At 39.2% G+C, this 14,311-nt stretch overlaps 1 protein-coding gene across 1 annotated transcript in view; it reads right to left on the bottom strand.

Moving 5' to 3' along the window:
- The window catches only part of CD44 (CD44 molecule (IN blood group)), a 117,616-nt gene that overhangs the window by 63,159 nt on the left and 40,146 nt on the right, over nucleotides 1-14,311 (bottom strand). Inside the window, exons 9-10 of the mRNA XM_075425981.1 lie at nucleotides 5,029-5,145; nucleotides 3,985-4,099 (exon numbers count right to left, since the gene is read on the bottom strand). Of these exons, the coding sequence (XP_075282096.1) occupies nucleotides 3,985-4,090 (106 nt within the window). The 5' untranslated portion in view covers nucleotides 4,091-4,099; nucleotides 5,029-5,145. The remainder of the gene's footprint in view (nucleotides 1-3,984; nucleotides 4,100-5,028; nucleotides 5,146-14,311) is intronic.

Genomic DNA, 14,311 nt, shown 5'->3' with positions numbered 1-14,311 from the left:
TTTTTTGATGAACATAAAATACTTGTCCATTAATGTCCTGTATTTACAATTATATGGAATGAAAAAAATAAAATAAGTTTTCTTTGGCACAGGTAAATGGAGAATAATGTCCATTTCAGGGATGTGGGCAAGTGTTACAGAGACAAAGGTCTTATTTTACCAGGAGTGGAAATTCCTAGTCTCTTCATGGTCTGAAGTTTCTAATTCTAGCCCTTCTGACATCAGACTATGAACAGGTTGTTTTCTCAGTACTGATTATTTGATAGCTATCTTAGACTTCTGCCGGTGTTTGGTGGGGGTGGGTGGTGTTCCACTTTGGAAAATCTCTCTTCTTGCTTGTTGCCCTATCAAATCAAGGTAAGATCAGGCACTTTTAGACCAGGTGCATGGATGTGCTAGTACCTAATGCAAAAGGAAAAGACAGATGTATACAAGAAAAATAATTAATCGCAGTACGTCACAGAAATAATTAATTAACCGTATGTATATGATGCATAAGTTTGTCCATTTGACATGCCATGTGCCTGCTATGCTCCAGCCTAGGACACACACTTGCATTCCAACACACCAAGCACTTCAAAGAGCTGCCATTAACAAATAAATTAAAAAGCTGACACAAAAATATTTCCTTCTTTCCCACCCAAACATGGAATTTCTCCCCTACAATATGTTGGCCTGAGGTAGACAGCAGCCCAAATTTAGCCTGGGCACAGGGCCTAATGCCACTCAGAAAATTTAGTCAAAGGAGATGTACAAGTCTGGGGAATTTATTTTTTTTTTGTTTTAGGGGTTTGCTTGTGAGAAGTACATAAAGTTTGCTTTAACTTGAGATAATCTTAGTATACTGGAACAGAAAAATCCTACAGAAAATCTTCAGCTGAGGAAATGCAGCAGAGCATCATTTTAAGCTGAGCCTATCAGTTTCTTCCCATTGTGTATTTGTTTCCATGACATTATTGTTAATAACAAAAAATCACATAGTTAAATGTTTGAGCTTTTGGAATTTGCTTACTGCCTTGGCAACAACCAATTAAATTACCAGCACTAAAAATTTCTAAAATAATAAATGGTATCAAATTAATTAAGTTTTCAGAAGAGAATGAAACAATACAACTAAAGCCCCTCAGCATTTATAAAAGTGGTTTGCTGTGAAGCCTTTGACACAGCAGATACTGAATCTATGATGGTGCAATATAGTACAGGAACACCAAAATAACTCATTTGTGATTTTATCACATATGTGAACTGTAGCCAGCACCAATTAATTTTGATAAAAATCCTATTAGGGAGTACATGAGTTGGAGCCCTAGAAAAAGAACATGCATGGCTGACAGTGATATAAAGAGATGTTTTTGCAGGAATGCTCACAGAGGATGAAATTCTAGCCTCCTGAAGTCAAAGGCAAAAATTTCCCTGAATTCAGTGGGGAAGCGTCTCCCTGTAATATATATTCCTTTGGATTTTATTGTGTGGACAAACTAGAGCGTGAATGTACCTGAACTTATGATGAAAAAAATGATGCCAACGAGATCAGTTTCACTATCAAATGGGAACAACTGAAAGGAGGGAAGAATGGCATTTTGTTTCTGTCAAAATAGCTGGCATTTCTATTGTGAAAAAAAGAAACTTCAAAAAAAGAACCTTCTAATTTGAAAAACTTTTTTTTTCTATTATCAGCAGAAAGACTTTATTAGTATTTAAAAAATCCTTTTCTGAACATATTTTCGTGTAAATTTCAAGCTTGTTATGGGGAGTTGAAGAACACAGTCTTGGTGAATATAAAAAGCACAAATCTCATTAGATAATTCTGGTCACAGCGGCGAACATTCTGCATAGACTACAGCTGGTCTGTGAGACTGGCTGTAAGTCAGTTTCGTGGGAGGAGGGAGGATTTTATACCCATTTAACTGTAATCTCAATAAGATATGGTATTTTTAATAAGATTTCCTCCTGTGTCCCTAGACTGCAATCTTGTTTCCTGCATTTCAGACGGGATTTAATTTCCATGATCAACCCTGAAACCAGGTTTTGTAATGGAAACGGCGGTAAATGCTTCAGCGTAGCAAATCCTGTACTGCGCACTGTTCTCGGGCTGTGGGTGCTGATGGGAAGGCGCAAGCAGAGCCTGTGCTGGTTGAAGGCAGAAAAGCTCCTCTTTTGGCTGGAGGGCAAAGCACTCCCTTGCGAAGCTGGGCACCCGGTTCTACTCCCATCAGCCTTTTGTTCCTCGATGTAATTTACAGCCTGTGTCCTGCAGAGAGTTAGGAAGATGAACAATGGCTCCTAGTTGTTTACTTCTGAAAAAGGCAGCAACCCAGACTGGCACCTACCGCGGGGATTCATCAGCCTGTTTTACTGGTTTGCCCCAGATCCCTAAACAACTCACTGATCCAGCACAGGCAAAATCTTTAACAGCCAGAAGCGCGTAAGAAGCTCTTTGCAGCAAAGTTTCTCCCGCGGCAGACCATGTGGCCCCCTCAGCTTTCTTGTTCCTAGCACCATCCCGAAGCACTTGGTCCCTGGCTGACCCCCATGGCTCCCAGCAGAGCGCAGGCAGGAGATCAGAGCACCAGTCCCCGTTCATGACTTCCACACCACTATACCCAGTTACTTGCTACGTTGCAGTTGGAGACGGGGCAGGAAATCTGCAGGCAGCAGCTGCCATCAGATGTCCAAGCACGCACCACAGACATGCTGAGCACGTCAGTGACGAATCGAGCCACAAACAGCTGCGTAGAGGGCCAGGGGCTTCCCCACAGGGGGAACCAAGAAGAGAAGGGGAGACATGTTTTCTCTGCAGGTGGTTTCAGCCTGTCTCCGCCCCTCCCTCCCCCTTGTCGGCCCTCCCAGCAAACACCACGCAAGAAGAACCTGGAAACCAATATATCAGAGCATGAGCGGCCATCTTTGTGCTATGCCACTTTCATTTCTTTCATTTGCAGTTTAACAATAGGTAAATCAAGCTCATACCAGGCCATCTCCAGGACGTGCTCCTTCTTGTCTCCCTCAGTCTCCTCCCCACTGTACTGCCAGTCTCTTCCTTTTGGTTTTGCTTCTTGACCTCTACCTTGACTTCTCGCTCGTCTCCACTCATTTCTCCTTTTTCCTAGCCCCCATTCTTTCTCATCTGCTCTCTCTTCTATACAGCATGTTGGGATAATTAAATCAAACATTTAAAGCTCCAGAAGAGCAGGTGAGCTTTACAAAATGCAAACATTCACACGACTCAGGAAACCCTTGATATTTGCATAAGCAAACTGTTAACTGTACCTACAGATAAACCCTTAGGGGCTTTTATGCCTAATATGGACCTGACCAGAGCCCATCAAAGTCAAGGGAAGTTTTCTACTGATTTTGAGGAATTTTGAGTCAAGCCAGCTGTGAACAGTGTTTTGTTTAGTCCCAGTATCTCTATGATGGTAATTCTGCATACTGTGTTACATTTATTCCCTGTATATATATATAATCTGAGAGGATAGAGGGATTACATCAGATTTATAGCCACTGACAAAATATTTTCCCACCTGAAGAAAGTAAAAACCAAATTTTAGCTGGATTCATTTGTGGAACAACTGCTGTTCACAGCAGGTCTGTTTGTGCTAGTCTTGCCATAGCCACATATAACATAGCCACATTTAGGTTGTGCCATAAACATAGCAGTGCGGGAACAAATAGTTAAGCTTGTCTTTTCCAGTTACAAAGAACACTAAAAGCAGACTGGTCTGTATATAAACAGAAACTTACTGAATGTCAGCAGTCTCCCTCTTAGTCAGTTTATGACCCCAGTGAAAGGTGGAAGGGAAGGAAAAGTATTCTAATTTTAGACCATAATAGGCATGTTTGTTTTCAGAGACAAAGATAATAGCTGGTTCCAGTCTGGAAGGTGCAGGTGTGTGCACATCATACGAGAAATGGGGTGAGGAGGCTGACAGGCATAGCAGTGCTCTGTTTTGGACTGCTAAACTTTCTGGATAAAATACACACCAAGCAGTCTACCCCTGTCATATGGCTTTAGGTAATGCATTGCAACAGCAGTAGCATCTGCGTCCTCAAACAGGCAGTCCATTTGCCTTGTTGGATGTCCCGACATCAGCAGCAACTAAAGAAAAAAAAAATAAATTTAAACCCTGTTAGTTCTGCAGGTTAAACACAGCCAGGAATCAATTAACTTGGCTCCTCCTGGTGCAACAGCAGCAGCTTGTTTACTAAGATTTGATCCTTTGCGCCTGGGCATACCCAGACAAAGCCAGGACAGCTGTGTCGCTGCGCCCAACTGGAAAACAGGGAGCTCACTTGGAGGTGCCTCGGGTCCAAGTGTCACGAAGTGCCCCTCCACAGGTAGAGAACACACAAGGCAGCAAACGCCCCAGTCTGCCCCTCGGAGCTTGTTTGCAGGGTGTAGAGGTGGCAGTTAGGAAAGCATTTTTCATTTCTGAGCTCTACGCAATTTATGTGGGAATTGTCAAGGAAAATAAACAGTGACTTCTAAACAACGATTTCTGATGGAAATTGCTTTCTCTAGATAAATAATCAAAAGACGGTAATTCTGGGTGATTCTGCAGGCAGGAGTTTTGTGTGAGGCTGGGACAGAGGCACAGAAAATAGATTTCATAAAATTAGTGAGACAGCAACTCTGATTTTACACATTTCCATGTTCCTGAATTTCTGGTAGAGAAGTAGATAAGGGAGGAGCTGAACGCTATTACAACATTGTGAGTTGATCTTAGAACTGGGAATTATCACACATCCATCGCCTACTTAGCAACTTGGCTTGAGTAACAATGAAAGCCAGTATTTTAGAAATGAAAAACAAACACTCATTTGGGATATTATTACATAGTTGGTAAGAGTTCAATTATGTGTTCAAGTTTATTTCTTTCACTACATACCTAGAATAACACAGCTGTGTTTGAGAATGTATGCTTGTTACTGACCAAAAGCTGATATTACTTGTGATTTATTTGCTTGGTCTTTTCTTTAGTAATATGGAGTGACAATAACTTGCTGAAGTTAAGAAAAAAATATTACCTTGACTATGATTCTGAAAATGTGCTTGCATTCATTTGCAGTCCTTTTGGGTTGCCTTTTGAGGGATGTTTGAGGTGACAGGATCTACCAGCAAGCGATATTAACCAGGAAGAAATTCTATACAGAAAAAAAGAAATTGAATGTTTTATGCAATTGTAAATGACAAAATTTGCACTATGCCAGTGACTTATATAAATACACTAATAATCAAATGACACAGTATCACATAATCATCATTGCTAACCAACCTCATATCATTTTTTGGTTCCTGCATACTACTTTTTCAATCATTTGTGATTCATTGGTAAAGAAAACACTTGTTCAGGAATTTATCAGATTCTTCTGAATAATGCATGTCTAAAATGTTTGCAATGTGTCCACAAACTTTTAATTTGCAGAAATGTACAACTGGCAATAAATAAAGCTTTATGGGTTATTTGTTCACCTCTAAAACATTACTTATATATGCTAAACATTTCATTGAAGTGTTGGAAGGATTAAGCTGGTCATGTCTGAACAGCATTTTGAACAAGTCAGATCTGGAAAGCTATTAAGACTCCTTGAGATGTTAAAGTTTCAGCCAACGTGCACTGAATTTACGAGAAATGATCTGTGTCTGAGTCATCTGAGATTTCAAAGATCTGCTACGAGAGCAAATTCGGTGACATACAAATGGAGAGGAGACCTAGCGAGAGAGCCTGCAGTTTATCTGCTGTCCGCTGTACCTGGAAGTCCCGTCAGTAAAACGGCCCTCTTCCTATTGTTTGCAAGATACATTAAGATAATGATGTTTGTCAACATAAAGATTTACCTGAGACTCATACTCCACCCAGTTTGCTTTCTATAACCAACCCTTCTTTAATGGTTACAAGAATTTAATGAAAAGTTTCCCTAGGGGAATGGGTAGGAGAGGTAGAGATAATAGAAGGAAGAAAAAGCTGTCCTGTCAGTCTGATATATCTGGTACTATAACAAACTCTGCACATCACTATCTAGTAAGCAGGAACTGCTAGCCAGTACCACAAAAAGAGTATCATACGGAACAGTTTTTTGAGAGTCTTGGGACAAAATAGAATGTGTTGAGTGCACTTCTGCAAAGCTTCTTTCTCTTTTACAGGAGGAAAGTCACTGTTTGGTATTAGCTAGCCCAGGAAGGACAGATCTACATCAACATCAGCTCTTACAAATGTATTACTCCCTAAGTGATTAATTATATGAGGCATATCTCAAGGGGTATAGATGTGAGACAGACAGGCTATGAATGTTCAACAGTCTAGTTCAAATAAAGATATAAGGATATTAAAGCTTATCTCAACTATTTAAGGATTCCTTTTTAACTTCTCCCTCCCATATTCAAATGCAGTTCTTCAATCCCAGCCTAGCTAGTTTTTCCTCTCTTCTTAATCACACATTTCTCTACAGATAGATATTTGAAACCCAGTTCACGTGGCCCAGTTTTGCTGAACTTGGTAATTCCAGAATACTTTGCACTTTTTCTAGCTTAGCCCATTAGAGAACTAACTGAAACACTCATAGATAACTGAGAAATAAAAAGGTGAAAATATACCACACGCTGCTAGTCACATGCAGCCAGAAACTCTTACTGAATGTCTGGGGAGATTAAGTTTGCATCTCTCAAGAGATTACTCATTTCCTTCCAAAATCTGGGTGCATCATGTGATGTAGAGGGCACAGCAGATCCTTTGTACAATATATTGTTAAGTACAAGAACTTCAGAGAATAGAAATACCTTTTTTCTCTAACTGCAAATTCAGGTTACAGTCTTAATAATTCAGATTGTGATTATCTGAATTAGAAAGCAGCCGAGATTATAAAACTAAACACACACCTACGAGTGAGTAAGACCAGAGCATTTGATCATACTGGTTTTTTTTCCTGGGATGGGGAAGACAAGGATTTGTGTCCTTTACCTGTTATGACCATTTCAACAACAGCCGCTCTCCCAAAAGGGTGCATGCTAGCTTGTGGACAGTTTGGTCCCCTTGAGCTGGGTGTCTCTCAAGCATTCATGTTGACGTTGCTCCATTTTGTTTAGACAGTCAGGGAAATATTAGGCCAGAGAGAGAAACTGTACCTATGGCTGGATGGCTTTGTTTGGCATTCTTGTGGGAGAACTGAGGTCCTCTTATTTCCTCAGGGAGTAGGCATGCATTTGCACATCTGCATAGCAAAGAAAGCTCTAGTCTAAGGTCAGCCAAGCCTTCTTCAGAGCTGAAAACATTGTAGCCACAGTTGTATGGCATTGCATATGAGCTAATTAGCCTTGCAGATAAACCTAACTAGCTAGGACAAGCTGCACTCTGGTAGTGATCTACCACTTTCAGGAACTCATGCCTCTACGTAGCTTGGCATTACATCATGTGGAAGTACCAGCTGGGTACATCTCTTCGCCCTCTTCTACTGTACACTCAAGTCGTGTCCCTAGTCCCTTGAGTTGACCTTACCTAAAGAACATTGCACGATTTAGTCGTAAGTCACCAGTTGCACTGCTTGTGGTCTTTCAGATAAGCAAGGAGAACTGAAGTCTGGGGCAGGCTGTCCTTTCCCCACCTTCCTTCTTTTTTTCTTTTGCAAGGCTCTGTAGGATTTCAGATTTTTCTGGTGTGGAATTAGGCTGAAGCAATAGCCTATTCAGTAACAGATTTTGGCCTTGCCAAATAAGAAGTTCTTTGCCAAGCAGGAAGTCTGGCCAAGCAAGACTAGGAAAAATTCCTCCTGAGACTCAACTGGAGTAAGCCTTAAAATTCAGACAGGCAAAAAATTAAGCTGAACATTAGGAAGGTCCTGCTATGATACCAGCTACTTAGCGGAATAGCTTCTGAGAACACGCTCATCCTTGCTGAATGATGGATGAGATGACTACACCTTTTTAACTATGAGTCTGTGATTCACTTCAGGGAATCCCACATCTCAAGTGTGATACATGAAACATCTGAACAGTCATTGAAACCAACACTAGGAATTAATCACTTCATGGTGGGATTTGCTGCAGACAAGGGGTACTTTCAGTCACACAGCTTTCAGGCCAAAACTCAGCTAGTAGCTTCCTCTGATTCTTGGAACACAGGTTAATTAATATATCAGAAAAAACTTCTGTATTTTAACCTGTGCCATCTCTATTCATGTTATTTACCACCTCACAGACATCCTGGATTTTACATTCCTCAAGAATCCATTTTGTCATCCCTGATGGATAACAGACTATCAGCAGATAGCCAACTACTAGGTGAAAAATGAGGAATAGTCTGAATATGAATTTCTGAGATTCACTCTTAATGGTCTGTTACTTTGTGCTCCAAAAGCAACATCAACTTGTCCACACTTTCCTCCACTCAGCGCCTTTGTCATGGAAAGATGGCACCATGTTCTGGGCCATGCAATGCAATTAGAGCCTCCCAGGATCAAGATCTTAGAATAACTTCTACTGCCTCACAGATTCAGTAATTGCTTTTAACATAAACAAGAGAAAATATGTGGTTTGCTGCCTGACTGAACTGAGAATTCAAGTCACAGGTATTGTAAAGAAACAAATCTATACAAAAAAGAATTCTCCTAAAGAGACATATAGTGATCTTCTAGGTCAAATATACTCTCATTGCCATGCTATTACACATTCTTCAGTGCTTTCCACACTGAACTATTACTTTGTAACTAATAGTCACTTTTCAGAATGGTAGGCAGTACTAAGGAATATTGGAAATAACAACTGTGCAGCTTTGACTTGTTTCATAAATTCTTGTGAGTGGAATGGTACAAAGGGAAAGAAATAACAGAAAAAAGGGACACTGGATTTGCAACATGGGTACCAGGACTGGGCTAAACACATTCTTTTCTGCTTGGCATTATTTTAATGTCAAGGAACAATTTCTGAGCTGCAGCTCAGAAACATGAAATATATAATGCCCTCTTCCTATAAATATAGTAGTAGAGTAAGGAAAAAGTATAATATCTGTCAGGAGATATGCTCTCTGTCACCGAAAATATCAACTCTAGAGAGACAAAGATCTCAGGAAAGATGTACTTAGATGTTGTCTTTCAGATGACTCTTTACAATGCTCATTCATGTGCATGGTTTTACCCATGCAATGCTGACCATACAGGCAACACTAAAATATCTTCAGAAATCTGAGAGCCACGAGACAAGTTACAGAAAGCTGGGGGAAAAGAGGGGAGTTCCAGGAGAGGTTCACATGATGCTGGCTCCTTTTCCTTTCTGCGGTAGAGCTGAATTGAGATGGACACACAAAGCGACCCAGCAACACCAGGCTCAGCCATTCCTTCCTACAGGCAAAGACTCGAATTCACCAGAAGCTTTGGTCCCAGCTGACCCTTCCCCATTGCTAAGTAGTCCCAGAATGAAGCTATGCAAGTATCATAAGCTACGGTTTGATCCTCTATATATTTAGGTTTTGTCCCCTTGTCCTGAATATAAAAACTCTAGGATGGAGTTGTCCTCTTAGAGGTAGAAAAGTAATTTCTTGATCTGAGTAGAGATTCCTTTCCCCTATCAAAGTGAAAATACCTTTTCACAAGAGAAACAGAATTTTTGACAGTTTGAACCCTTTCAGCATTTCAAGATCTGAGCACTATCTATCTATCGGCCAGTCTGCAAGTTTGTGTGGAAAGCAGTCTGAATTCGGATGGTCAGCCGGTCTTCAGAAGAATGACGATCAATGTACAACCCAAACGGCACTCAGATGTATCTCTTAATGACCTCTAACTTAACAGTACAATAAAAGGAGAATAAGATACAAAATAAAGTCTTAGAAATTTGGTCTGTTCCATGCTTGAAGCATTAAAATCAAAGAGCTTGATTTCCCTATTTTGATTGTACATTTTAGCTTTGGTGAGGAGTCAAAACCTATACCTAAGGCTGAACACTTACAAATGTAGGACTATTTCCAGCAAACCAATATGCCTCACTAGGTCAAATACTACCTTGACTTTTCTCCCTATGTATACCCCAAAACCCAACAGATTTTAGAGGCTAAAGGAAACCCCAAAGTCTCAAGAACTTCTATAAACCTCAGCTTGCCTTCTCTGTTGAATCAAAGACACACCAGAATTTGCATCTCTGATGATTGCTATGAGGTGGAAAGAGGTGCAAACAGCAGAGAAAAGGTGAGCCTGGAGAGAATTCAGAAATCTGCTTTAAGTCATAATCTCAAGTCAGATACAGGCTTGGGAAAGGACACATGAGCCGTGATACGGACAGAGAACTGATTTCCACCCAGCAATTACGACTGTGTTGTCTCAATCTGTAATCATTTGCATGTAATCACCACCTACTCATGCTCATTCTGGATAAACAGAACTTCACTTCTTAAATTTATTTTTTAATTCAGCATCAAACACATTTGTTCAATTATTTTCAAAAGCTTTTGAAATGGAATCGGAAGCCATCTGTGGGGCATATAAATAAACTCCAGTTTCCAAATGAACAAAACACATTTTTCTTACCTTGGTCCAATCATTTCTTTCCTCTGCATGTGGCTACATGACGAGTGAAGGAAAGATATAAATAACCATGCCAAGTATTTGGCAATGAAGTCTGTGTATTCTAATCAAAAAATTGTACACCAGATGAGAAGCTGCAGAACTTAATTAAAAGGAAACACAGCTACACAGTTTGTTACACTGTTTTTTTTTTTTTTGTGTGGGGTTTTTTTTTAGTTACAATTCATTTTAAACTTGCAGAAATCCACAACGTCCTCTTAAGGGAAATAAAGATCTCAGCTATACAAGTAGATCATAGAAAATTAGACCAAACTGGAATTCAAGGATTGCTTGGTTTACATATCCCTCTGTATTTCTGCACAGTTGCTCTGCTATTTGGATTCCCATGCAACTATTAATGGTATTAGCTTTTGTGGAGACATTTTTTTTTAAAGGAGAGGAACTGTAGCAGAAATATAATTTCTGATTTCGTTGTAAATGTCCATCACATTAGGTTGTCTTAAATAAGATTTTAAAAAGAATGAAACAAATATAGTTGTGATATCAGGCCTCTTTGTATCTATTTTTATTTTGATATGCAAATGAAGGCTAAAACCTCCACGGTAGCATGTAGTCATCCAAAGACCCATGTGTGTATATATATAATTATAATATTACATGTGTGTGTGTGTGTGTAAAACCAGAAACTTTATGAATCACCCATCACATTATTTAAAGAGCAAAACTACAAGAATATTTGAAAAGGGGATTCCTGAAGGACTTCAGTTGAATTCACCTATGGCATTAACCCAGATCAAGGAACCACTTCTCAGTATCTCTCTGTGACAACTTGGTTCCGACTTCTGTGATTTCCTTGAGATTCTTAATCCTGATCAGGTTTAAATAAGGTAGGTGCTAAAACTGATCAGCTCTTTAAAGATAAGGGAAATTCCAATGCAAAGACAGTACCGCTATTACTGACCATATTTTAGAAGAGAACAACCCAGTTTGCTCTCTCTTTGGTGTGGGAAAGCGGGAATTTATTCTCTCAGATACTGCTTTACATAGGTAGCTACCTATATACTTTTGATGCTAGATACCTACATACAAGCAGTTGTTCAGAGCTGTGACGCTGTGTGAATGGAAATATGTCCTTAGAAAACTGAGAAATCTACCTAAACCTCAGAAGAATAAGAGATTTCAGAAACAGCCCTATTCCTCTCAACATTTCCTGCTATAGTTATAGCAAATGCCCCTTATAGATCCCATTCAGATATACTTGACTTGGCTTGTCCACTCTATAAGGAACTCTGAGTGGGGTGCTGGCTTCTATTTATGAAGCCATAGGGCTGACACACCTAATTATTAGGGATTCAAGTGGTTTACTGGATCTCATCTGAAAAAGTACATTCCTCGGAAATTCTGTCAGTGATTCTGACTGGTTTTGATAGGACTATTCTTGGGCTTAAATTTGTGAGTTTAGCTATTTTGCTGAATGAGTGAGCTCGTATTGCTAACTGATCACTGATTATCACAGAGACGTTATTATATACCAATGTTCTTCTGTTTCTGTTACTTATAACCAGGCAAAAATAATTTTATTTGCTGCCATTGTATTTGCTTAGCACTGTACACTGCTTTAAATCCCCCAGACTGGCTACTTAGGATTTAAGGCAATGGCAAAACAAACTTTCTGTGTTTTCTTCCTGAGCTCTGTAATCTAAATTCTGCCCAGGCAAGTTACACTTTTAACTAATAAGCTATGGAAGACTGATATGTAAGATAGGAAATTATGATTTAAAACAAGATTTCTTTGATCTTTTGTGGGATTATCTTCCATTTCTTTTCCAAACAAATCTAGGAAAGACATGAATGTTTATTACTTGGAACCCCAAGCAAAGAAACATCAATCCTACATGTTTAAGGCATGAAAAAATGACAGCTTCTATCATATTTAATGTGCATTGCAATTGTTTTATGTAATCCTAAATTATCCTTAAGGGACCTGCAGTATGTTTTGAAATGTAGAGTTATTTGACCAAATCATTAAAATATTCTTTGATTCCTGACATCTCATAAATGGAATGAAAAGTTCATGCTTTCAGCTCATTTCAGATCTGTGTAGCGCAAAGGTGTAGTCAGGTAATTAGAACAGTAAAGTCTTTATTTCTGCCAATGACTCAGAATACAATCAAATGTGTTTTCCTCTGTAAGACCACATTATTGCATTTTCCTGCAGTCAGAAAATGAGTGTTTAGCACTGTGGGAGGCATGAGGAACACCCTGTTTTTCTTAGGAAATATCAGATAGACTGTAGCAAAAAAGAGATGGGAAAGCTGAGCTGGGAGGGAGCAAAGTAAACTGACAGTTAAAGGAAACAGGAAAAGAAATTGTAAGTAAGGAAAGTCAACTTAAAATGTGATTTCAGGTGAACATTTCAAAAGATAGATTTACCTGCCAGCCTGCCAGGAAGTAAGAGAGTTGAATTTGTGAAAGAGAATCAGGTATCTCAAGGTCTTGTCTCTGTCTCGCTAGAATCTATAATGTCACAGTAATGATACTAATGACGACAGAAGCTTGCAGGTTTTTTTTTTTTTCCTTTTATGCACTATCTAAAACCTGAGTCGTTGTGCAGTGTGTCCTCTTAACAACTCACTGAAGAAACTTCTGACATCTCATTATTTTAATATCTGAACTTCCCCTTTCTACAGTCCCCAAAAAATCCCTGTTTCCCCCCATGCTACGAGTAATCTCACCTCTTCCATCACAAAAAGTACCCAACATTCTTATTTAAATCTAAGAAGCAGGTGTTTAACATTTTTTCAGTCTTTAATTACGTTTCACAAAACTTGTGTTAAACCAACTTCTCTCTGGCTGGATGTTAGGTAAAAAATGGAGTCCATGTAAATTCTCTGTGAAAGATTCTTTAAAATATTATACAGAAGGTGTGTTTGACAGTGAGCTACCCATATTCTCTGGTGTTTTCACACAGTAAGCGGCCTAGCTTCAGCATGTGGTAATGCTCAGGATATCTGTAATGACTGATAGCACGTGGTTGGAGGTCCTGGATAGAGAGACATGTTCTATCACATTCCCTCTTGAATGCAAGCTCCTGTGTACAGTCATCAGTGGCTCATGATACTGGCTCATCAGGTGCCTGTTTCATACTCCAAGCAGCTTCAATTATTCCTAATTGCTGCTCAGAAACTATTGATGAGCGCACATTTTGTTCAAACAAAAGTGCTCAAGATAAAACAGAAATTCCCAAAGAGAAAGAAAATTGTTTACCTGCGAAAGAATCTCTGAAACACCACCCTTTAAATCTTTCATAATATCACCTAGTACAAGAAGCGTTCAACTGTACTTCCACTCATTCAACAAAGGAACAATATTTCTTTTTATTCTGTTTGACTTCTTGGACTAATGAGATTTATGTCAAAAGAGAACGAAAAAAGAAGTTGAATTAACATGTTAGTTCAGAGAAACTTTCTGCCCAGTCTGTTGCCCTTTTATCTTCTCAATTAAATAAAAATTAAAACAAATAATGTTCTTACGTGCCCTCACTTTTCTTTAAAGATATACATAAGAGTGTATCTTTATGACTCCTGACTCCTGAAAATATCATTGCAATCTCAATCTCAATATCATTGTAAATATCAGTATGATATGAGATTGAATCCCTACTTTATCACTATGTTCATTTTTTAGAAAGACAATTTTTTCCCCACTATATTTTTTCAGAGTATAGTCTGCAGTTCATGGCATACATGTTTACTGTATTTGTGTAGAACACATGGCAAGAGAGGGAGCTACTGATGCTGGTGGC

Source organism: Opisthocomus hoazin, chromosome 7 (genome assembly GCF_030867145.1).
Source record: "Opisthocomus hoazin isolate bOpiHoa1 chromosome 7, bOpiHoa1.hap1, whole genome shotgun sequence".
Lineage (NCBI taxonomy): Eukaryota > Metazoa > Chordata > Aves > Opisthocomiformes > Opisthocomidae > Opisthocomus > Opisthocomus hoazin.
Note: the sequence above shows the minus strand (reverse complement) of the source record. Positions and strands in the feature narration are given on the sequence as shown.